This window comes from Patagioenas fasciata, chromosome 24 (assembly GCF_037038585.1).
Source record: "Patagioenas fasciata isolate bPatFas1 chromosome 24, bPatFas1.hap1, whole genome shotgun sequence".
NCBI classification, from domain to species: Eukaryota; Metazoa; Chordata; class Aves; order Columbiformes; family Columbidae; genus Patagioenas; species Patagioenas fasciata.
In genome coordinates this window covers 4,978,554-5,000,608 of record NC_092543.1, presented here as the reverse complement: position 1 = coordinate 5,000,608, position 22,055 = coordinate 4,978,554, and the positions used below count along the sequence as shown (strand labels likewise).

Below are 22,055 nucleotides of genomic sequence, written 5' to 3'. Positions count from 1 at the left end.
AAATTTAGAACTAACGAGTATCGAATTAATCCACCCTCATAATTTGGTCCAAATCCGCGCTAACTCGGGGTAAGCACAGCTTAATTTCGTGTGATCAGCGCAACCATTTGCTCCATGGCTTGTTTTACGATGTTTTTTGTTGTTACTGGGGTAGGGATTTTTTTCTTTTGTGATGAGCACTCTAAATCGAAGCAGGAAACAGATTGAAAGGCCGTGGTCCAAAAATGTTAATCAGCAGTAAAAAATTTAAAACCAGCCATGCTGCTCCATCGGAAACAAAAAATAAACAGAGGCTCAATTCCCCACGCTGTAGTAAAAACCCCGGGACCGTTTTAGATGATTCCTTGCAAAACTGAGGAGAGAAACAGAATCCCAGTGCTTTGCAGGGTTGGGCTTAATTCTCCTTTCGCTTCCTCTTGTATTGGTTTTATATTTGTGGGGAGCTGCATTACAACCCTGGTGCACAATAACCATCCATTGCAACCTAATCCTGTGCAAAACAGCACCGATTTCAGCAGGTTGCACGTGTGCAGGGGTTGCTCCTGCTTTAATAGGACATAATTTGCAAGTGAAGGAAGAATCTGCTCCTGGCTATCCATGGTAACACCTGGATCACAGAAGATAGATTAAAAACAACTTGAGCTGCCATCCCTCACCTTCAAAATGCTGCTCCAGAAAGTGCGGAGCTGGGGGTGTTTGGTGGTGGAACTGTTGTAGATCAAGTGATTTTAGTCAACTGATGGCCATATCCTGCTTGAGACTTGTTCTGAGCACGTTGTGGGCTTCGCATGGGGTGGGAAATAGAGTCCAAACTACCCAAATTCATACCTGGAAGATGATAAAATTCAATGTGGTTAATTTTCTCACCGTGTCTTCAGTGACTCAAACCCATCCCTGCTAAAAAATAAATAAGCCTTTTATTTTATTTCTTCCTCTTTCTCACTTTTCCTTACAGCCTCCGCCTCCCAGCCACCATCTCCGCATGGGTCATTAGCTTTCCAATTAACAGCCTTTGGGTGGGGTAAGCTGGTAGGTTTGGGATACAACCCCGACTCCAGGACGAATTTCTCCCCGCTCCAGCCGAAAAGGCTGGTTTATTAATGCCAATTTATTATCCTTTGCTACCTGAAGAGGTTCTCCAGCAGCTCCCAGAGCCACGGCGTTTGCTGGAGTAAATTGGTATTGATTCACGCCTGCTCGGGTTTCCTAAGCTACCAGGTTGTCCTTTCTTGCCGTTCGCTTTTGCTGCAGATTTGGGAGTTTCTCAGCCAGAGGCATCACAACGAATTGCTGAAAACCCCACTCCTGCTATTTTCCTGGCAGGGGGATTTGCTCTTACGCATATTTTACAGCATCGTGGGTTCGATTCGTGGACACAGGTGCCTTGCTCGCTGCCTTCAAGCAATCGGAACGCACAATTTCTGGTTGGAAGCTGTTTTACCCTCTTTTTGCAGCCTGTGGGATACGTTTTCCTTCGCTTCGGCAGCTCTTGGAGCCGATCCCATGCTGCTAGGAGCCTGTGTTCCTGCTCCTGGCAGCACACATCCATTAATACTGAAAGCAAATTACACCTGCCCTGCACAGCCTTCTTCCCCCCTCCCTGACCTCAGCACCTCCAGAGGGAAAAATCTCTTTACTCCCAGCTTTAAGAAAGCTCTGAAACTCAAGAACAGCATTAGCACAAGGCCAAGGAGGAGCAAATATCCAGGAATAACTTGGGCTGGAGATCAGGAGAGTCCAGCCATTGGAGGGAGGAGATTTGGGAATGAAGGAGCAAGCGAGCATTTCAACACGTACCTGGGGGAGCAGCCTGTGGCATCCTACATCATCCAAAAGTGACTTCTAAGAGGAAAAAACACAGATCAAATGGGAAGGAGCACTAGTGACGGCATGGAGTGGAGGATCCTGCCATGGGTTCACCCTAATGATTTCCCTTCGATGGGACAACATCAATCCATCTCTCTGCCTGCTGGTCCCCGTTGTCTCTCGGGTACCATGGTAGACACAGTGACAGAGAAGCTCCCACAAGGTTTATTCTCTCATCCCACTATTCTTAAGTTGTGATGGTTGTGCAGCTATGATTGATTAAGGCTTTTTTCCTACCCAGTAATATCCTGAAGCCTTTGGCATTGTTTGAAATTCCAATTATTCAACTCAAACCCAGCGGTGGCAACAAAATGACATAAAAGAAAGTTACGGGAGAAAGCTGGGGCCTTGATGAGCTGAAACCCAGGACCCGGCTGTACCAATGCCAGGGGAAGTCATCTAAAATAAATGTCACACCTGGTTATAAATAGGGTGGCATGCGTCGCTGTGCCCATTTATGTGGTGACACGTCCCACAGAGACACGTTAACCCTTCCCTTTCCCCTCCCATGGGCCTCTGCCCAGCCACAGCATCATTTTCCAGCCCCATCAGTGGACGGAAATCACCAATATACAGAAAATAAACCACAGCTGCTATTCGACATCAGGCTGTGCCCCAGTTCCAACACCAGATTGCATTTGACCCAAGCAAAGATATCCTAATTATCTTGTAATAAGCCCATGCTTATTCTAATGAGATAGCTCCAAAATCTGCATTGCCATATGCTGGATTTCATCAGCCCTTTGTTTCAGAGGACAGCACCGAGTTCCCACTATCTGTGGTTATTATATAGTTAGGCAAAGGAAACGCCGTCACCTGTTTTAGCCCTGTTTAGGCTGTATTTCCTCCTGGTAGAGAACAGAATTATCTATATATACATACGTATAGAGAGGAGGCAGATGCTCATAAGCAGTCTGCAAAACAGAGACTATTCCACATTTCTAGGGAATAATTTTTACTCCCTGGGTGTTGTCTATTCTGTCAGGTAACAGTTTGGTTTAGCATCTGAAAACCCAATTAACCATTTTTTTAAGGCTGAATAAGTTACGGAAAAGAGAGATTCAAGATATTGCTCTTGGGATAGAGATAAAATATATCCTGAGAAAAGTGCAAACAGAGACAAATGCAAAGAAGTAAGAGGCAGCAAATCCTTTATTGAAGGGGTAAAGGCAGAGTCACAAACAGACTGTTTTCAAAGTTAAAAACAAATACAAACAAAAGGCTAGAAACAAATACAAACAGACGGCTAAGAACCGAAAAACGGAATATTCCCCCCTCCTAAAATAAAAGTCCAAAGCCTAATTTTGGCAGGATTTGTTACACAGCTCAGTTGGCAATCGCACCCTGATCTGGGGGCACCAGGGAGGGGGGAGACACCAGTCATGTACCAAAGTGGTTAAAAAATGAGCAGAGACGTCCCCTCTCCGAGCCCGCTGCAGGTGTCGGGGTGGGGACGTGGGAGCAGCATGTTAAAACACAGCCAGTCTTATTTCTTCCTCTCTCTCCTTTCCAGACAGCTACTGTACAAAACCAAACGGAAATTCATAATAAATACCTAACACAAGAGGCTCAGTACATTGCTACAATCCTTCACTGAAGGGAAACATATATACACATATATATATATATCCTAGTATATAACCTCTTTGACTTAAATTGGTGTAAAGGCTACGTGTTTCTATGGCAAGGCCAGGGCAGGAATCCCACTTAACGCCACCCAGATCCCCCACACCTCAACCGAGCATCGCCATGGGATCCCCATCCTCCTTCTTGCTGGAAAAGCAGCAGGATTTGCCTACGATGGGGAGGTTTTGCATTTAGGAAGCTCCAGCTAAGCGACCGCGCAGTCAATATTAAAAGAAAAAACTGGAAGAGACCTATGGCGTGCCCGACTCCTGTGTGATAAATACAGACGTTTTCCTTGGCGCTCTCCCAGGCTGAAATTTCGCACCCCTCCTAAACGCTGGAGAGGAAACACACGCTGGCCCTGGAGTTAAAACCCTCGCAGCCTCAAAGCGGGGGGGAAAAAGGGAAAAAAATAATAACCCTGCAAGGCTACATGACTTTAGCATCCAGCTATTTGTTGTAGGGAGAGAGAGAGGGCTTAAATTCCTAGAGATTAATTAGCAGACACAGAACATTGCCCGAAGGTAGGACTGAACAACAGCCCAACAGCCCTGCATCCAAACTCTGCAGCTGGCCTTTATTTCTTTTTCCCCTCGGTACCCTCAGTCCTTGGGTGTAGCCCCTGCGGTTTCAACAGGAATCATCTACAGAAGATAAAAGCCAAATATCTCGGGTTTTCAAATAAATCGTGGGGGTTCTGGCACAGCTTCAATGTTTGGCTGCCAAAAGGGGAGCCAGGGTACCACAGGGAAGTGACAAGGGACATCAAGAGAGGAGCCTGGAGATACCGCATCGCTTGTCCAGCCATGGCAAAACCTTCCCAAATTCCCTTCCTGCTCGGCCTTGCCAGACTCGGTTTTAGGCCGAGATTTGCTCAAGCAAGGCTGGAGTGCAGTGCCAGATCTGAGCATCTTCACGGATTCTGGGCAAGCGGAGGTGAAGAATATGGAGAATAAGGCTCAGCATCTAAAGATCCTGGGCTCATCCCTGCTGTGAGCCAGGTTAGCAAATTATTATCCCAAATTAAAGCAGAGCTGAGAAAATGAGCATGCGGGAGACCAGAAAAAACACGGGTGGGAGAGGAAACGCTGGCACACACAAGTGTCCGCTCCAGAGCGGGGACGGGGTATTGCAATAGGCATTTTACAGAATTAGTAATTAATTAATCCTCACAGCAGCCCTGCAAGCCAGATCAGGTGTAACTAAGCCTTGGTTTTATAGCTGGGGAAATCAAGGCATGTGGGTTGCAGCTGTAGGAATAATTCTGCAGATGCTGGGGATGTTTGACCATCTCACCTGTCCCCCTGCTGAATGTGTGCCAGGATCCAGCCCCCATTCCCAGCCAAGAAAGCGAGTTATCTCCCAGGTTAAACCCACAGCCAATAAAACACTCCTCATGCTCAAGGACACTCACGTAGGGAGGGGACAGCAACCCAAAAAACAGCCTTTTGCAAAGGAAACCTGATTTTATCACCACCCTGGACCCCCTTGACCTGCAGCTGGGACAGGAGGATGGCAAAGCCAACCTCTGCATTGTTTTTCCAGCACCAAACCCCAGCAAACCTTACAAACCGTCTGCAACCATGTTTAACACCAGCTCTTTGGAAACACCTTATGGATATACTTATTTTTCCCACCTTAAATTACGACCAGCCAGAAAGAAAAGAAGAAAGCAAGAAGAAAACTCAAACAAGATTCCTCCCCATTTTGCTGCCGTTATTCCCCACTCTGAGGTAGACGTCGATGGGGTGGGGATGAACTGCTGGAGAGTGGTTATTTATCTGGCGAGCAAACCCGCAGCGTCCTCGCTGTCCTGCCTGTCACTGTCCCATCCCAGCTCAGCATTCCCGCAGGACACAGGTGGCGGTGGCCGGCGGTGGCCCTGGCGAGCTGCATTTCTCCGGGGCGGTGATTTGCCCCGTGTAATCGATGCAAGAGGCGTTGCGGGTCCGTACGCCCCCGCCGCAAGTTTGGGAACAAGGGGACCAAGGACCCAAGCGCCAGAGAGGGCAGGGGATATCTCCGCAGGGTTTGATGTCCTCGGGTTTGAGGGCTCTGTCGCAGGCGGAGGAGGTTTGTCCCTCCACGTCCCGGCAATCCACCGTCCGCCTCTGCCAGCCGGAGCCGCACGTCTTGGAGCACTCGGACCAGTCACCCAGGACCCATTGGGATGTCAGCATCGGTCGGATGATGTTGGCCGACTTCTTCTCTTTGCCTTTCTGCTTGCTGAAAGGGACATCCTTGGGGATGAAGAAGGTGTACTTGACTTTGGGTGGGAAGATCTCGCTGGCGATGGTCAGCAGCTGGACAGTCAGGGGCTCCGGGAGCTGGCGGAAGCTCTGCAGCCTCTCCAGGGTCGTCATGGAGCCGCTGTATTTCAGGATTGTCCCATTAATGCTGATGTCCTGCTCCATGGCCGAGATGGCGAAGTCTCCGTTCAGCAGGTACTTGCCCTCGAGGGTCCTCAGGGCCAGGTAATTCCCATCGTGACGGACCCCGCGGTGGCTGCGCTGCTTGATGTCGATGTTGGTCGCCCCAGCGGGGATGGTGACGATGTCATTGTAGCCGTATCTGCAGGGGGCAAAGGGACACAATTATTTCTCTGGGTTTATTAAGAGCAGACCCACACAGGGGACAGAACTTGGCTCTGAAACCCAGCACGTTCAGGAGCTGAAAGTATTGCAGTCGTGCCAGATGTGTGCTCGGCTGGAAGATTTTGCTGAATTCCATGCAAAAATGAGCGATGCCATCAAGCAAACCACCCCACAGTTACCTTGGTGAGAAATTCCCCTTATTCCCTGGTTTATTTTTGGTTTTTAGTGTGTGAAGTGCTTGGGACTAAAAGCCTGGCTCTGCCCAGCGATGCCGACACTGGTGATGCTGGGCAGGATCATTTTCCACGCATCCTGACGGTTGATGCTGCGGTCAGTAATTAGGTTTAGAGTAATTTGGGAAAAGAAAAGAGCCTTTGGATCAAAATCTGTTCTCAGTCACCCTGGCTTCCCTACCCCTGATCTTAATGGGATCTCTTCTTGGCTGGAGCCACCACGCTAATCTCTCTTTAGTCAACCGCAAACAATTCATAGGAGAGTGGAAGCCCCATTTCAGCTGGTTCCCTGGAAGGAAACCATTTAGGAAATCTAATTTAACTGCGTGAGTCACCTCACCGCATGGAATTGGACATGTTGGTCTTTTGTTAGGATCCTTTCAACAAAAGCCTTAAATTCAGCTCTTTGGCAAAAGCAACAGGGATCTTGGGTGAAAGAAGTGGTTGCTCCATGCCCATGTGCCAGGACTGAAATTCACTCCCCAAACCCGGGGAAGATTTATTGAACTATTTATATCCCGCATCAGCCCTTGAATACGTGTCCAAAACTCACTGTATTGGGGCGAGATGCTCATTATAAACTCCTCAGGGCAGCAGATTCATTTGTAGCGGTGTCCTAAGCCCACCACCAGTGTCAGCACCAGCTATTATTTTAGGAAATCAAACTCCGGCTTGCATAATACTGCCCCAAAATAAACAAGCGCCTTACTTGGATCGGTTGAGCGAGCCGGATATTTTCCGGCAAGTGGAGCCGTTGCCACCGCACACCCCGCACTTGTCCAGCTTTTTGGAGGAGCCGACGACGTGGTCACAACCGGCCTTGATGCACTGGCCGTGGACGCAGATGGAGAGGGTATCTGGTCCACACAGTGTCCCATCGATCACCTGGGAAAGTGGGGGATGCACATCAGAAATTAGGGCGTTTGATGTAAAATGAGGTAAAGAGGGGCGATTGCCATCACCAGGTATCTTACTTTGGCCTCAAAGACTTTAAATTCGCTCCTCCCTCTGGCCCGGCAGAAGAGCTTGCATCGGTCTCGGGGCGACACTCCCGCGTATTTAGGGACCCACTCCAGGCGATTCCCTTCCAGATCCGTCAAGTTGTAGCTGTTGTACTTCTCGCACTGCTGCTCCCGAAAGCTTTTCCCTGGAAGGGAAGGCAAAACATGACCCAAAAGCCGTGGGAAGCAACAAAAGCCACATTCCTTGGCTGTCATAGAGATGCAGGGGTGAGCAGAGAGCTATAGCCCCCCAAAAATAAGAATATTCAAGGAAGAATGGTGCAATCCTTGGTGATTTCCTGGAGAATCGGGGACGGGAGGTGAGCATGCATTTGGGAATCAGACCCGGCTTTGCCAAGCTGGGCTTACCGTTGGGTGGGCACTCGTCGGTGTGGCAGGACTGGTACTTGGCGCGCTGGCCCTCGCAGTAGCGGCCGCCGTGCTGGGGCTTGGGGCTGTCGCAGTGCCGGAAGGAGAACTGCACGCCGCCACCGCAGCTCCGCGAGCAGGAGCCCCAGGGGCTCCACGGGCCCCAGCCGCCATCCACCGCCGGCTGCAAGAAACCAGGAGAAGCTTCTAGATCCATCCCCGAGCCCGTCCATCCCTGGCTGTTTGCTCCCAGGGCAGGCAAAGCTCTGAAACTGAGCTAAAATCTGCCTCCAGCTTCTCTCCCCGCATTACCACCCTGATCCAGCAAAGCGCTTCAGCACACATAATTACTGACTTCTACCTTTGCTTAAAGTTAAGCTTGGGTTTAATACAGGGTGTTTCAAAAAAGATGGACCCTATTCCAAATGGAAGTGATTTCAAACCAGGTCCATCTTTTTGGAACACCCTGTACTTCACTGTCTGACTCAGAAGTCGCTGCCAATTGACCCGTCAGGGCAAAAAGCAATGATTTAATTGCAGAACTGTGGCTGCTTGCTCTGGTTCAGCTGACACCTTGGCAAAAGGCACAGCAGCATTTATCTGCAAGCTGAGCTTGCCAGTAATAAAGATTAACAAGAGGTGATGTTGAAGGTGAGACATCCAGAAAACCAAACCTAATGCTAATCCAGGAGATGGGAGGACTGGGGCCAGAGGTTTGGGAAGCCTAAAGGGTCAAGCACCAGCACATTTGTCCCAAATTTCCCATTACCTGGGGCTTCAGGGCATCCTGCGGCACGCAGCGGCCATCCCAGCATAGCCCCCCGGCTTTGCAGGGGGTGCCATCGGCCCAGGGCAAGCTGCCGTTCTTGGTGTGGCACAGGGGCTCCCCGCTGCCCGTCCTGCACCAGAGCTGGGCGCAGATGTCCTCTTCGGTGGTGTTGGGGCAGTGCTGGAAGTCCTTGCCGAAGATTTGCTGGCATTGCTGGTCCAGGCTGTAGAGGGATCCTCGGCCGGGCAGCTCGGCGGGGAGGGAGAGGGGGTCAGCAGGGGCATCGAGCAAGCAGTCGCCTGGGGAAGGCAGAGATGCATCAAGGCTTGACACCATGGGTTGCACCAAGGCTTGACCCAATGGTTGCCCCAAGTCTTGACCTAGTGGTTGCCCCAAGTCTTGACACCATGGGTTGCACCAAGGCTTGACCCAATGGGTCAAGCAGGGCACCCCAAATCTCTGTGGTCTTATTTCCCCCCCACCCCTTCATCCCACACACCCCTCCACAAATTGCGAAGAGCCTGGGAAATTAAGGAAAAAGGATGTTTTGAATGCTGAGGCTCCTTACCATGCCCTCCATCCAGGAACTCAGTGAGGTACATGGCGCTGCAAGGAGACCAGGGCTGGGTCTTGTTGAGGTGGATGAAGAGAGGGGCCATCATGTGGTGCTTGCCCAGGGGCCCGAAAAGCCGCTCACAGGTTTTGGAGTCGTCGTGGGGCATGCTGAGCACGTGGCCTGGCGAGCAGAGAGCATCGGTGAGCTGCAGCCTCCTGCTCTGCTGCATCTCCAAGTTATCAAGCAATTCCTATTGCTGCAAAAGCTATTTGCTTCCATAAATCAGAAGCCATAAAAAAAACCCAAACCAAATGCATGCTTGCTCTGTCTCAAAGGTACAGCCTGCTGTATGCAGGGTGAAGAAGCCCAAATTAGGGCTTCAGAACCAACAACCATGAGAAATTGTCTAGGAAAGTGCATGAACTTGGCAACGAGCTGCTTCCCTTGTCATATACAACAAGTGTTTCTCATAGTGGGGAGTACAGGGAGTAACTACTCTAGGAGCAGCAAATCAAGGTGTAAAAGCACTTGATCCCATGCCTAAGCTCATCACATCAGGCAAAGGCACCAATTCACACCAACTCAGGGATTTCTAAGAACATTTTATGGTGCAAACCAGCTTCTGCTGGTGCCAGAAGCTCCTCAGTGCCACCTAAGGCTTGGCAGGTGGTACCCAGCTGGGAGATGCTGCATCCTTTCCCATGCTGGACTGAAAAAAAGGCAGAAATTCCCTGGGGAAGGGATGCATTACCCAGTTCGTGAGCCAGCGTGTAGGCTGCCTGCAGGCCCTCATCCTCGATCACCGAGCAGCTTTTGTTGCGGTCGCACATGGTGCCGATGTCCGCCACCCCCAGCGTGTCGCAGCTCTGGTGTCCGCAAAAATCCTGTTTGTGACCAGCACCAAGAAGGGTGAGTGACGAGGTCCCACATTTAGCAGCCCCAACATCTCTGAACAGAGATGCACCCCAAATCCAACCACCTCCCTGCCCCTTTGCTCAAGTTCCATTCTTTATATGGTTGGGGCATCCCCTCTCTCCAGGAACATCTCCCCCTCTTTTCACCACCCAGATCATCCCCTCCGGACCTGTCTGGTCAGCAGGATGGCAGTGTCGTAGTGCTCGGGGTGCCGGTCGCTGGGGGGGTTGAACCTTTGCTGCCAGCTGCAGAAGTTGCGCAGGGTGAGCCCCCCGTTGTCGGACACCTCCGGCCCCGCCGCCGCCTCGTCCACCACCAGCACCTTCACCACCACCAGGTTGATGGAGTTCTTCAGGCTGGGGTGCTTGTAGATGCGAGCTGCCATGGACATCAGGGTCAGGACGTGGTTCTGAGAGGCAAAGCAAAGCCTGGGTAAAACCTTTGCTGTGAGGGTCTTTTTGTTAGGAAAAGAGAAATCAGCCTCATTTATGAGGCTGATGGGCTAAGCACTGATTTTTCTGTACGTGGTGCTTTACACCTTGTGCCAGCAGGAAGGACGGGCAGGACATCCCACCCCTGCATCCCCCTCTCCAGCCACCGTGTCTCACCTGCCACGAACCCTTTGCACCCAAAAACCCTTCGGGGAAAACCTCACGTGTCCAGGCGAGTGCTCCTGCATATTCCCAAAGCATTAACCCTGCCCTCGGGCAGGAACAGCCTCATGTACGGTATCTCGCTGGTACAAAACCAGCCTCACATCGCTGCAAAACTCCAGCTCAGCAGGGTTTGAACCCAAAGTCCCCGGTGACAAACCAGGACCAAAGCACTTTGACAGCCAAGACTCCATCCAGCAGCATCCCCAGCTCAGGCAACCGGGATGACCAGAGATTACTTAATATGTCAAACGCGCCAGCGATGTTTAGGCTGATGTAAACATCTTATCGCAGCATCGAAATTCCTCTTCTGCTTGGCACCCGTTCACGGCCCCGGAGTCAGGAGAAAAAAATGCAGCCATTACACAATATGGTATTGGGAAAGAGAAAGTGGCTTCTCCCCCCGCTGCCAGACAAATGATACCCCACAGACTCACTTTAATGCCACTGTCTAATTCAACTGGAAGGTGGAAGCCCTCTCCTAGGGCTGAATTTCACCCAAAATACATGCGTGGAGCTGGCTCTGCACACTCGCAATGCTGTGATAATATGTACAGAATGCCATTTTCCTAGTGAACAAGGGAGATGTTTAGGGAGATACCTCCTAACAGCGACAAGAGCCGCTCACCCAGGGCGGCTGTGGCTATTTTAAATTGGTCTGCCACATTTCATCCCGTCGCTGGCAGCTCCCTATAAACAGATGTTTCGCTTCAGCAAGACGGATCCCAAGTCCTCCCCAGCTCATTATCCAAGGGCAGGCCCCTGCAAGGGCGATGGGAGCACTGAATAGACGGGTTTATTTAGACTGGCCAGATCTCTGCGACATGACTCACGCCCCAGCCCAAAGCATCCAACTAATACTACGGAGAAGTCACCACCAAGGCAAGAAACCTGGGCGAGATCCCCACGAGCAATCACTCTTACCCCATGGGGAAAGTCCATTGGGAACCTTCCTAAAAAATACCACAAAGCCTTCCTAAAATTATACATGTGAAGATCTAGAAGGATGCTCTACACTGGAGCTGCTCGTGATGGGATCATCCATCATTTCCAAGGGAGTAAATCCTGCTCCATCCTTTTCTAACTCATTACAGGTTTCTCTCCATCCTGATAGTTAACTCAGACGATCATTCCCTGTTACAAACCCCTCAGGACACCAATCCTCCCATCCCCAGGGTTACAACCAGCCAAGAAACTCTTTGGGCAGTGGGAACGGAGGGATTCGGAAAACATCCATCCGCCTTCCCTGTGTCTGGAAAGCAAAGACGGAAAGAGAACCGAACAAACAGCTATTTAGCAGAGATTAAAAGGTCAAATTCACTTGTTCCACCATCTGGTGTCTATTTATACCCAGCCCTGGAGTGTGTGGGAGTCAGTTGGGGTTTCGGATGGACCCCGACTGCTCCGGGGACAGGAATGATCCACCTGCACTGCTTTGGCTCGGCCAAGGGTTTGGAGATGGGGCCAAAAGCAAATTACAGGATCCCCAGGGCTCACGAGAAGCTGGCCGAGTGCTTTATGGCCAAAAAAATAGCTGTGGATGAGCTGAATCCTGCTTGTCCCGTCCTTCTAGCACCTTCGCAACCAGGCTCTGGCTGGACAAGCCACCCAGGAGGGAATGCCGGGTTTCCTTCCCGGCATCGAGGCTGGGGATGTGGGTATTGGGATGAGACGTGCCAGCAGCAAAAGGGAAAAAATAACTATAAATCAGAGCATGGGCAACCAAAGGGGTTGTTTTTAACCTGATAACGTTGAAGGATTTAGCTTTCGGATACAGGCTCTTGCAAAATCTCTGCTTACGCTTTCTGTCGTGGGAACCGCTCGGAAGCTGAAGCCTGCAGTGATTCCAATTTTTTTTTTTTTTAATTATTATTTTTAGGGGGAGAAATTGCTCTTACACAGACACTGCCTATTATTGTGGTATGCACATAATGATCTAATATCGCCGGACCCACCCAGTGCAGAAGGATGGCAGGGAGCGCCCGTGCAACACCCCAGCACGACTCGCCTCCCTCTGACACACACACCGAAAGAAACGCCGAGATTTCTGGAGCGAGGACAGATGGAAGGAAGAAAACACGGGGTCAGATGCGAGGGCTGCCCAGCTTTGAAAAAACAACCAATAAAACCATTTCCCAGCCTGTCTCTCTCCCCCAAAAGCAATGTCTGTGTGCTGGCCCCCCAGCTTGGACAGCCCCCACAGCCACCCTTGCAAAAATGTGGGTTTAAGCTGAGGGAAACAGGGGACAAGCCAGAGGAAAGGGCAACATCTTGCCAGCCTTGCTGCCCTCCTGCCTTCCCAGGTCTCTGCCCATCTATTTTCTACTTGCCACACAATTTTTCCTCCCCCTGTTTGCTGGATTTTTGGGGCTGACCCGCAAAAGGAGCCACTACCCCTTTTCGAGGCAGGGGAAACTGAGGCACGCGTAGGATTGCCAGCACCTCTTGGCAGGCACAGGTGGATATAAATCAAAACTCCATCCCAAAAGCATCCAGGGGCAGGAGAGCTGCAGTTCAGTGATCCTGGGCTGTTCCAGTGGGATCCCCGCTCCCTTCACACTGCGCCTTTCATACCAAAGCCCTTTGGGATGCAATCAGGAGAGGCTGGCTCCTATTGTCGAGGGATTAAGCAAACTCACCCTCTTAGGCTGGAAAATACCCTAAAGCCAGCTGAGGAGCCGGATGCGAGGGGACCTGAGGCTCCAGGGTGGCTTTGGCTTTACCCCCAAGGTCACTTTGTGGTTGATCCGGTGTCGGGGAGGTGGCAGGGGGACCCCAGCAGAGCCCCGTGCCACACACTCCAGCACCCGTCTGGCCTCAGAGGAATGGGATAGCACTAACACTCCTTAAAAACCTCGTAAATCTGCCTGGAAAAACCGCAAGGAATCCCAGCTGAATCAGACCGATCTGATTTCACCCTGGTCCTCGGTCATTGCCAGCTCTTGGAGTCGGGGATTGCAGATTCCTCGCTTGCAAGAGGGAGAGAAAGGGAGATCGCAGCCATGGTGTTTGCAGAGGAAAGCTTGGAAACACATCCCATCTGCACCCAGGAGACCAGAGAAATCCCACCACAGGAATCCCATTCTGCTGCCAACTGGCTGGGGACGCTGCGGCCGGTTTGTGCAACCGCCTGTTGCTTTAGGTGTCTGGGCAAACATCCCCGAAGACTCGCAGAGCATCTCTGCAAGTGCAGCTGCAGGTGCTCAGCCCAAACACCCTTTTCTTCCGCACAACGGATGGATTAGCCCTTCTGCTGTCTGCTGCCTTAGTTTCCCATCCTCAAAACCCCCACTCAATTCTGTTAGTGATGCTCACCATCCTTTTATTTTCAGGCATTTTGAGTCCTCTGCAGGAAAAATGCAATGAATAACTTATGCATCCAGCCTAGGGCCTCACACCCATCCCTAAATAAGGGAGCTCCTCCAATCACTGCAGGCCTCATCCTGCCAAATCCTCCTCACAGGTGTTATTGCTCAGCACCTAATGCTGCTCCAAAAACCCCAGCTCCTGCAAGCATCAAGCCGGAAGAATGGTTAAACCCCTACATTTCAGTGTCTGGTTCTGCTCTCTCTTCATCATTTCCTCCTGGTTTACATGAGTATTGATGGAGGTGGAATTAAGCTCTTGTTATCTAAATTAGGCTAACAGCTGAGCTATAACGGCTCAGATTGATTAGAAATAAATCATTAATAGCATTTTCCTAATAACAGCATGACATTGATTATAACTTGCAACGCTCGAACACATCTTACGGTGACTATCTCCTACTCGAGCTGTTACAGCTTATGCGAGAGAATAACCGGGAAAACAAACAATGCTTGTGACCTTTAATAAATATTTGATAATTAAAGTGTGGTTATGGGAAGAAAAGTCACTACGTAAATGCGATTTTTTCTGACTCAACATTTCTGCTCCCTGGGCATCTCCTGGCCAGATCTCACCAGCACAAGCAAGCATCAATATTTTTTGGTATTTAGGGAGAAGCAATATGGCTATTTGGTCTCCTGAGTTAGCAGCAACCTTGCTTCTCCCTGCATTTTATCTGCTGAGAACAAAAGACACAGAAACACAGCATGTGGCTGCGGTTTTTTGTTGTGTTTTGGCTTTTACTGACACGCTAGAGCTGGTTGGAGCGTTGTCCCAAACACTTAGATACACTAATGCTCTGTTCATCCAAAATGAGATCTTCAAAGGCTTCATTCCCATCAAGAAATACTTCAAGAGGTAAGGCAAAGGTATTTCTCTCGGGGACAAGGACGAGATGATGGTAAAACGGGAGCCAAGCAGACTGGAAACTCCCTGATAACTGAGGGAGCTGTCACGGACCCACCAGGCAGCATCACCCACCTCCAGGGCTGTACCAGTGAGTTTCAGCCCCTTGGGGAGAGCAATTCCTATCACCATTTATATGTCATTGCTCAAAAATTCACATTACCCCATTGCAAACTCTGTTTTTCGACTGCTGTGAGCTCTCAGGGGGGTTGTCTCCAAGTGCAGCATCCATCACTCCTTGACCCTCTGCTACCTGCACCTGCCAGCCTGGTTTGGTGACATGCAAGCAAAACCAAGCAAGGGATGAAACCCAAGTGATGCTGAGCAGCTGAGATCAGCTGGAGCTCCGAGGTTTAGTATTTTTCAAGGTCCAGCCCTGCCTGAGGAGGGCTGGAATTAAAACACTGCTTTTTTAGCAGTGGAGAAGCTGGATGAAGCCCCCAGGGGAAGGCTAAAGTGGGCAGAAACCGCAAAGCCAGGCTGCCAAAGCGCAGCTCTTGCTTTCAGCTGCTCGACTGCTCCCCGCTGAGCTCCAGCTTCACGGATTCCTCGAGCAGCCCCACAGCCAAACAATTGACTGCAGAGGATGAGCAGCCCCGGTGCACTGTTGTCCCTTGCAAAGAGCTGGGTACGTTGCAAACAGTGCAAAGCTGAATTTGGACCCCAGGACCCAAGCAGCCCATCACTGTTGGGTGCACAGCAGTGCCTGCTTGGGTGGGGAGCTGAAAAATAACCCTGTGCCAATGACAGCAGCTGGACAACAGCCCTGGAGGTGGATGTGGGGGGCCGAGAGGCCAGGACCTTCCCCACTGGGGTCTCTGCAAAGCCTGGCCAAGGGCACGGTCTCTGCAGCCGGAGTGTGTTGAAGGAAGAGGAAGAGTTTCTGGCAGTGGTGGCTGAGGGAAAGAGCTGCTTGTGCATCTGCTCGGCTGCTAACAGGTGGCTCAGGAGTGGGACCACGCATTACTCAGCCCCTGCTTTATTTACTATCTGGCCCGAGCTCCCGTCCGGAAGGGAGTTAAGCCCATCGCTTTGCAGCACGGCTCTTTCCCTGTAGCAAGAAAGGCATTAACCCACTCTGTCCCTCATCTCTGGGGACACTGGACTGATGTGACAACTCGGTGTCCAAACCTGTGCAGACACAGGCTCCCTGGGATGGATGCTGGGTCTGGGAATGGGTCCCCAAATGCTGCCTGAATGCCCAAAGATTAACCTTGCAGCCTTTTTCCCTGGGATTTACAGCCCCTACACAGCAAGGGACAGAGTCGAGGTTCCCCACAATGTCCCCAGTTCTCTACTTGTGCACCCAAGGTGGTCTCTGCAGGGGACTGATGGCATGGGGGACCCCGGCAGTGGCAGAACCAGTGGTTTGGGGGTGCAAGGGGAAATAGGAGGAGGTGGAGATGGGGACAAGAGCGGATAGAGGGATGCAGGGTGGGGAGGGGATGGAAGGGATGGAGGGGATGAAGAGGATGGAGGGGATGGAGGGGATGGAGGGGATGGAAGGAACCCTTACCTCCACGTCCTCCCCGTAGAACCGCACCATGGAAGCATCAGCCACCAGCAGCGTCTCCACGTAGCGCGCCTGGGACACGAAGCGCCTGGCCCTGCGGAGCGGTTCCCCGGGGCCGGTACCGGGCGCGGCGGGGGGGCCCGGCGGGGCGGCGCGGCGCCGGAGGCGGTGCGGGCGGCCCCAGGGCGGGCCGGGCCACGGGTGATGCCCGAGCGGCTGCAGCTCGTAAGCCGCCCCGTCGAGAAGAAAAGCGCCTCGGAAGCCGCTCCCCCCGCAGCGGCTGAGCACGGCGAGGGCATCGGGGCTCCCCTCGACGGCTCCCGAATAGAAGCAACCCCTGCGGGCTGCGCTCCGTCCCGCTACCCGGCGACCCCCCAAGCGCTGGAAGCGGAGGCGAGGGGCCAGAAAAGCGTTGTCGGGGCGGAGGCGGAGGACCACGGCGCGGCCGAAGGCTGCCAGCCGCAGGGCCAGCTGCCCCGACGGGGCGGGCAGGCGGGCGGGCAGCACCGCTTGTGCCTCCGGTGGCGGCGGGAGAGCCCAGGCGTGGCAGAGCAGGAGCAGGTGGAGCGGAGCCCGGCCCCCCAGCAGCGCCCGCCGCCCCATCGCCCGGCCCCGCCGCCCCGCCGGGCTCCCGGCCGCTCCCCCGCAGCCTCCGCCGAACCCGCTGTATTTATACTTTCTTTCCCCCCCGGCTTTGACATAAGAGGTTTATTTTTGATCTCTTGCTGTTCCCCCACTCCCCTCCCCTGCCAAGCCAGAGCCTTGGGGGAGGAGGAGAAGTGAAAGAGAAAAAAAAAAAACACACAAAAAAGCAGCAGCAGCAAAGGGGAAAAAAAAAAAAACCACGCACACACACACTTAAAAAAAAAAATACACAACCAACCCACTTTTGGATGCGATTTGAGGCCAATCAGGCGCCGGGAGCCCCGCCTGCTTCCAAGTGTCAACTCCAGCCTGTGACTCTCGCAGCATTAACCCCTTCAGCACAGCCCCTGCGGGCCCGATCGTGCCCAGGCCAGCAGCTCGGGGAGATGGTCCTGCACCCACATCCCTCCACACCACGGGCGAAATCAGCCCAGGGAGCTGATTCTTCTCCTATTCCCCCCCCCGGCATCCCTTGGCTGCTGGGAAGCCAGCTGGAGAGCATCTCATTCCAGCCTGCGAGGCAGAAGGTGCCTCGGGGCGTTTTGCCCGCGGTTCCCATGTCCTTTGCTTCACCAGGGACAGAAAGGGCTTTGGGTCCCGGGGAAAGCTCCAACAGTGACAAAGACAAGGAGGTTTCCGTGCCCTGAATCAACAGCTGGATCCACATGGAGTTTCCTCCAGCTGGAATAAGGCAACGGGCTAAATCAGACTTGTGGAAAATACCTGGGAGAATAAAACAATGCAGCCAGCTCCTCCTGTTGCCCTTTTTTTTTTTGGAGGGGGGTTGTGGGGGTAGGGGTGTTGTGTGACTACATTTAAAACCCAGATCTCCCTCTTTCAGACTGAATTTTTCTTCCCACACCCATTCCCTTGCAGGGAGTGAAGATCGTCCAGAAGTACGGAAGTCTCAGGCTGTAAAACCAGGTAGTTGCCACCATGTGCTCAGTGGTGCAAACATCAGGAGATGCACAGAAACACGCTGTCCCTGGCTGGGAACCCGCTCAGCACCAGGGAACCACCAGCTGCAATGGAGAAAGGGAAATTAATCCGTATATATTACTCCTTCATTCCTCTTAAGGCCTCCTTCCCTGTTAGTTCATGCGATTCCTGGCCTCTTGAGCACCCTTTGTGCGGCACTGAGATATCCCCAGATGTTCCTGCCGCAGTTTGGGGCTGGTGGGTCCTATTCTGCTCCTTGCCTTGATTTTCTAAACCTTTTTCAGGGAGTAACACATGCTCAGGACCAGGCTTGTGCTCTTTTAACCTTGCTGTGGATGCAAGCCCAAGGACCAGCTTCTCTAGTTTGTTTTTTACCCTTAGTTTAATCCTAAAAAGATCTGAAAGGGTGAAGAATCTCAGGATTCCTGGGAAACCAGAGTCTGGCCACAGGACGTAGGGTTAAAAGCTGCTCTCCCTTTATGTGAGGATGTATTTACATCTGCCTCTCTATTATTATCTCCACTTAAAAGCCACATCCCTACCTATATAGTAAACACACAGCCCTGGCTCTAAATAGCAACGCTGCCTCGGGGCCAAGGCTCTGATTACTTCTTCTTTTTAAAGTGTGGGTTTTGTGACCGTAGAAGTGGAAGAAATAATCATAATAATAAAAAAAGGCAACCCCAGGCATGGTGTAGGACATCTCACCAGGGCTGCGGGTGGAATGTGCTCCCTGGACACCCAGTACCTTGGCAGGAGAAGCCAAAAGTGCCTCTAACTCTGCTCCCCACACCCCAAATCCCACCAAAAGTGTCAGCACAAGCTTGTGTCTCACCAGGCTTTGCTTTACCGTGGGTTTGGTGGGCGAGGAGAGGCGGTGTCCCCGCTCTGAACTGGGACAGGTGAGGCTGCAGGCGACACGGCTCGCTGACAGGATGCAATTTATTCCCCGGCTTTCCTGCATCTTTGATCTCGGAGGACATGCCCGCATCTTAGCTCGGAGGCACCGCTGCTTTTCATCAGCCGCTCGCTCTGCAAACAGTAGCTGGGATTTCTTGTAGCCTCGCTGGGCTTGTTACAAACCGGCTCAAAACACGATGGGAGATGCAAAAACCTCACCTGGCTGCCCCTCTGCATCTCCTCCCAGCAGATGAAGCACCTCAATAATTTTTTTGGGGGTTCCTGCTTCTTAAGTCCTTGCCACCGAGCCTTGCCTGCGGGTCCCATTTCCATGGGGCTGTCTGAGCATGTGAAAGCCATTAACTCCCAAGTCACTGTGATTTAAAGGCCCTTTTGATCAAACCCTCCGCACGCCCCCAGCTCTGCAAAACCAGGCGCTTCCCTCCTGCAGCCTTTCCCCCCCCAGTTTGCAGCACCAGGCTGGTGTTGAAGGTATTGCTCTGTTTGCTTTGCCCTCAGCACAGTGAAAAAACTAAACAAAACACGTTTGTAAGAATTATTTCATCGACAAAACAGCTAAAAAGCTCAAAAAAAAAAAAGATATCAACCACTAGATGTCAGTGCCGGCCTGTGCTGCATGGTGGGAAACGCCAAATCCATCTCTGCAGCAGCAAGAGGAGGGTGAAGGGGTCCTGCAGCCAGTGCAAAACCCGTCTGATGTCAAAAACAAGCAATTCCATTAGTTTTGCCTTTAAAGCAAGCAGGCGGGATGAAATATCTCCCTGAAAAAAACCCAACAGCTTTAATTCAAGGCTTTGGTCTTGTGTCAAGTTACCCCCAATGAAACCATCTTAGCTGAGAGAGTCACAGAAATGCTGGTTTGATTTAAGGTTTGTGTGAGAAAGGGGGATTTGGGGTTGATTTGGAGTGAGAATTAAGCAGCAAAATGTGCCATCCTATAGAAATCTGTAGTTGCTGCACAGCCACAGGAGGGCACCCCTGCCTTACAAGTGGTGGTTATTTCATGTTTGGGACCTCAAACCCCTCAGTACCCCGTAAAATAAAACTGGGTTTGCCTTCCCCTTAGTGCAATTTTGGAGATTAGTGCAATATTCGACCCCAGCCCATCCATAAAGACCGTGCACCAACAACGCAGGAGGATTGGCAGCTGTGAGAGTGATGCTGGGGAAAGCCATAATTCCTACTGGGTCCTTTAATGCAGGGAAATCATACATCTGTATCTATATTTAGAATTTAGGAAAGGGCAGGGACAGCCAGGCTGGGTTTTGGTTTATCAGCTGATGATCCCACCTCCAAAAGCTCTCGGTGCCATAGATGCCCATAAACTGGGGCAGCTGTGATTTGCTTTGATTTAATTTGATTTGAAAGGATTCCAGCTCGGATTTCTAAACCCCCTTAAGGCACCTAAAGATTTACTTTTGTTTGTTTGTTTGTTTGTTTTCCAGTTGCGTTTTGATTTGCAATGCAATCCATCGCATTCAATTACGTTGCATACCTTGGTTTGCAGAGCAAGGAAATGTCACCAGAGGGCAACCTTGCTCCAGGTGGCTTTGGAGCTGCAGCTGCAGGTGTGCTGGAAGGGAAGCAGGTTTACGGCTTTCCAAAAACCAAGAGCTATTATAAATCCTATTTCCAGCACTTCAGCCTCTTCCCAGGCTTTGCTCTCCCTGGGGAGCCGCTTCTCCATTTCCCAGCTGGGTTTTCAGGCTTGCAAGGTGTCCCGAGATTAGCACATCAGTTAAAAAAAAGCCTCCAAGGGTCACCTTGTTCTTCCACAAACCTCTTGCAAAGTTGTGCCTGACCTGGGCTTAAAAACCTCCACATTTAAGAGAGCTCCAAGCTGGCCCTAAGGCTGCTTCTCCTATGAGCCAGCCCATAAACAGCACTAAATAAATACAGCAAGTTATGATGAAAATACTCTTCTCTAGGAAACAAAACCCACATAGGAATCCCCCTTTCTCCCTGTTCCACTCTCGTGTGGTTTATGGGCTGACAAAAAGAAATGAACTTCATAACGATTTGCCTGAGCGACGAGCATCCTCGGCAGCTGCCTTGTGAGTCTCCATCACCCAGGTTTATTCCAGATGTGCATCATTTTGACAACCTTTCAGGCATACCCAGACCTGCAGCTTCACCCTTTTGGGAGCTTGGTGTCCTTACACATCTTGGGTTTATGTATTTCTAACACGAGCATCGCATAAAGCTAATTAATCAAGGATGTGCCCCGTCTCAGGCAGGTGGGTGCAATAAAGAGCTGTGTAGTCCTGGGTCATAAATCTTCAGGCTGAAGGTGTGTGTCTGAACAATAAGAAACATGTGATACTGTTTTGTGGGTATATGTGGGACCATCATCTATCTTCTCTAAATTTCCACTTACTGTTTTAGAGCATCTTGGAAAAAAACCTGCTTCTATTTTCCTTTAAAGTGGAGAGAGCCTTAAATACCAAGCAGAATGTGAAGACAGAGGGAAATTTTGGATGTTTTCTGGGCATGTGAACTACCAGCAATGCCAGGACCTGCAAAACCGGCTGGAAAAAACAAGCTTTATGTATTTTTCAGCGTACCTTGGTATTCCCATAGCGAAGCCTTGCCAGACGCCAGAGGTGACGTTATGTGTTGGGCCCATTGGGGAAGGCAGCAGAGATGCTCCTGCTCCAGGATGATTTGTTGTGTTGTACATACATGTGTGCTTGAAGGTGTTTAAAGCAGAAATCCTCTTCTCTCATGGGGCTAAAGTGCTGCTGCCATCCCTGTTGCACAGAACTGCAAGAGCTCCATGGGAAACCCAAGGCAGAGCATCCTCCCCATCTCCCGCCGCTATTATCCGAGCCAGAATAAATCTAATTAAATTCAGCATCTCCCTGGACCGAGGATGGGGCAGCTTTTAGGTTACAAAGACCTCCACGTGCTCAGGTTTCTTGTGTATCTCTCCCTCAATGACCCTATCTAGACACAGCCAGTTTTTCTTCTATTTTCTCCAAGCCTTTCTTTCCTGGAAAGCCGCCGAACGACTCGCTTTGACTCATCTTGGGTCCCTGGAGAGGATCCTCCTTCCTGCCCATGTGGTGGGGAGCTGGGAGAGCACAGCCTGAACTTTTGGGTGAGAGCCCAGGCCTCCGATCTGCCAACCTTCCAGCCCAAGACAACGCCGGCTTTTCCCTGCCCGCAACCTTCCCGTTCCCA

General features: G+C 51.3%; 1 protein-coding gene across 1 annotated transcript; it reads right to left on the bottom strand.

Annotated features, from left to right (window-relative positions):
• Nucleotides 1-3,000: 3,000 nt before the first annotated feature.
• On the bottom strand, nucleotides 3,001-17,008 carry ADAMTS8 (ADAM metallopeptidase with thrombospondin type 1 motif 8). The gene is made up of 9 exons (XM_065855737.2): nucleotides 16,371-17,008; nucleotides 10,099-10,338; nucleotides 9,766-9,898; nucleotides 9,027-9,194; nucleotides 8,459-8,757; nucleotides 7,690-7,873; nucleotides 7,294-7,466; nucleotides 7,029-7,204; nucleotides 3,001-6,063 (listed from the first exon to the last, which is right to left on the bottom strand). The coding sequence occupies exons 1-9, from the start codon at nucleotides 16,968-16,970 to the stop codon at nucleotides 5,331-5,333; spliced, it is 2,706 nt and encodes a 901-aa protein (XP_065711809.1). The 5' UTR covers nucleotides 16,971-17,008; the 3' UTR covers nucleotides 3,001-5,330.
• Nucleotides 17,009-22,055: the final 5,047 nt, after the last annotated feature.

Excerpts from the sequence above, each read along its gene's own strand:
- ADAMTS8 (XM_065855737.2), bottom strand. The coding sequence starts at position 16,970 with ATGGGGCGGCGGGCGCTGCTGGGGGGCCGGGCTCCGCTCCACCTGCTC. Across the intron at positions 10,339-16,370 it reads TCTACGGGGAGGACGTGGAG|AACCACGTCCTGACCCTGAT; the intron begins GTAAGGGTTCCT and ends TTTGCCTCTCAG. Across the intron at positions 6,064-7,028 it reads GGCTCGCTCAACCGATCCAA|ATACGGCTACAATGACATCG; the intron begins GTAAGGCGCTTG and ends TGCCCCCTGCAG.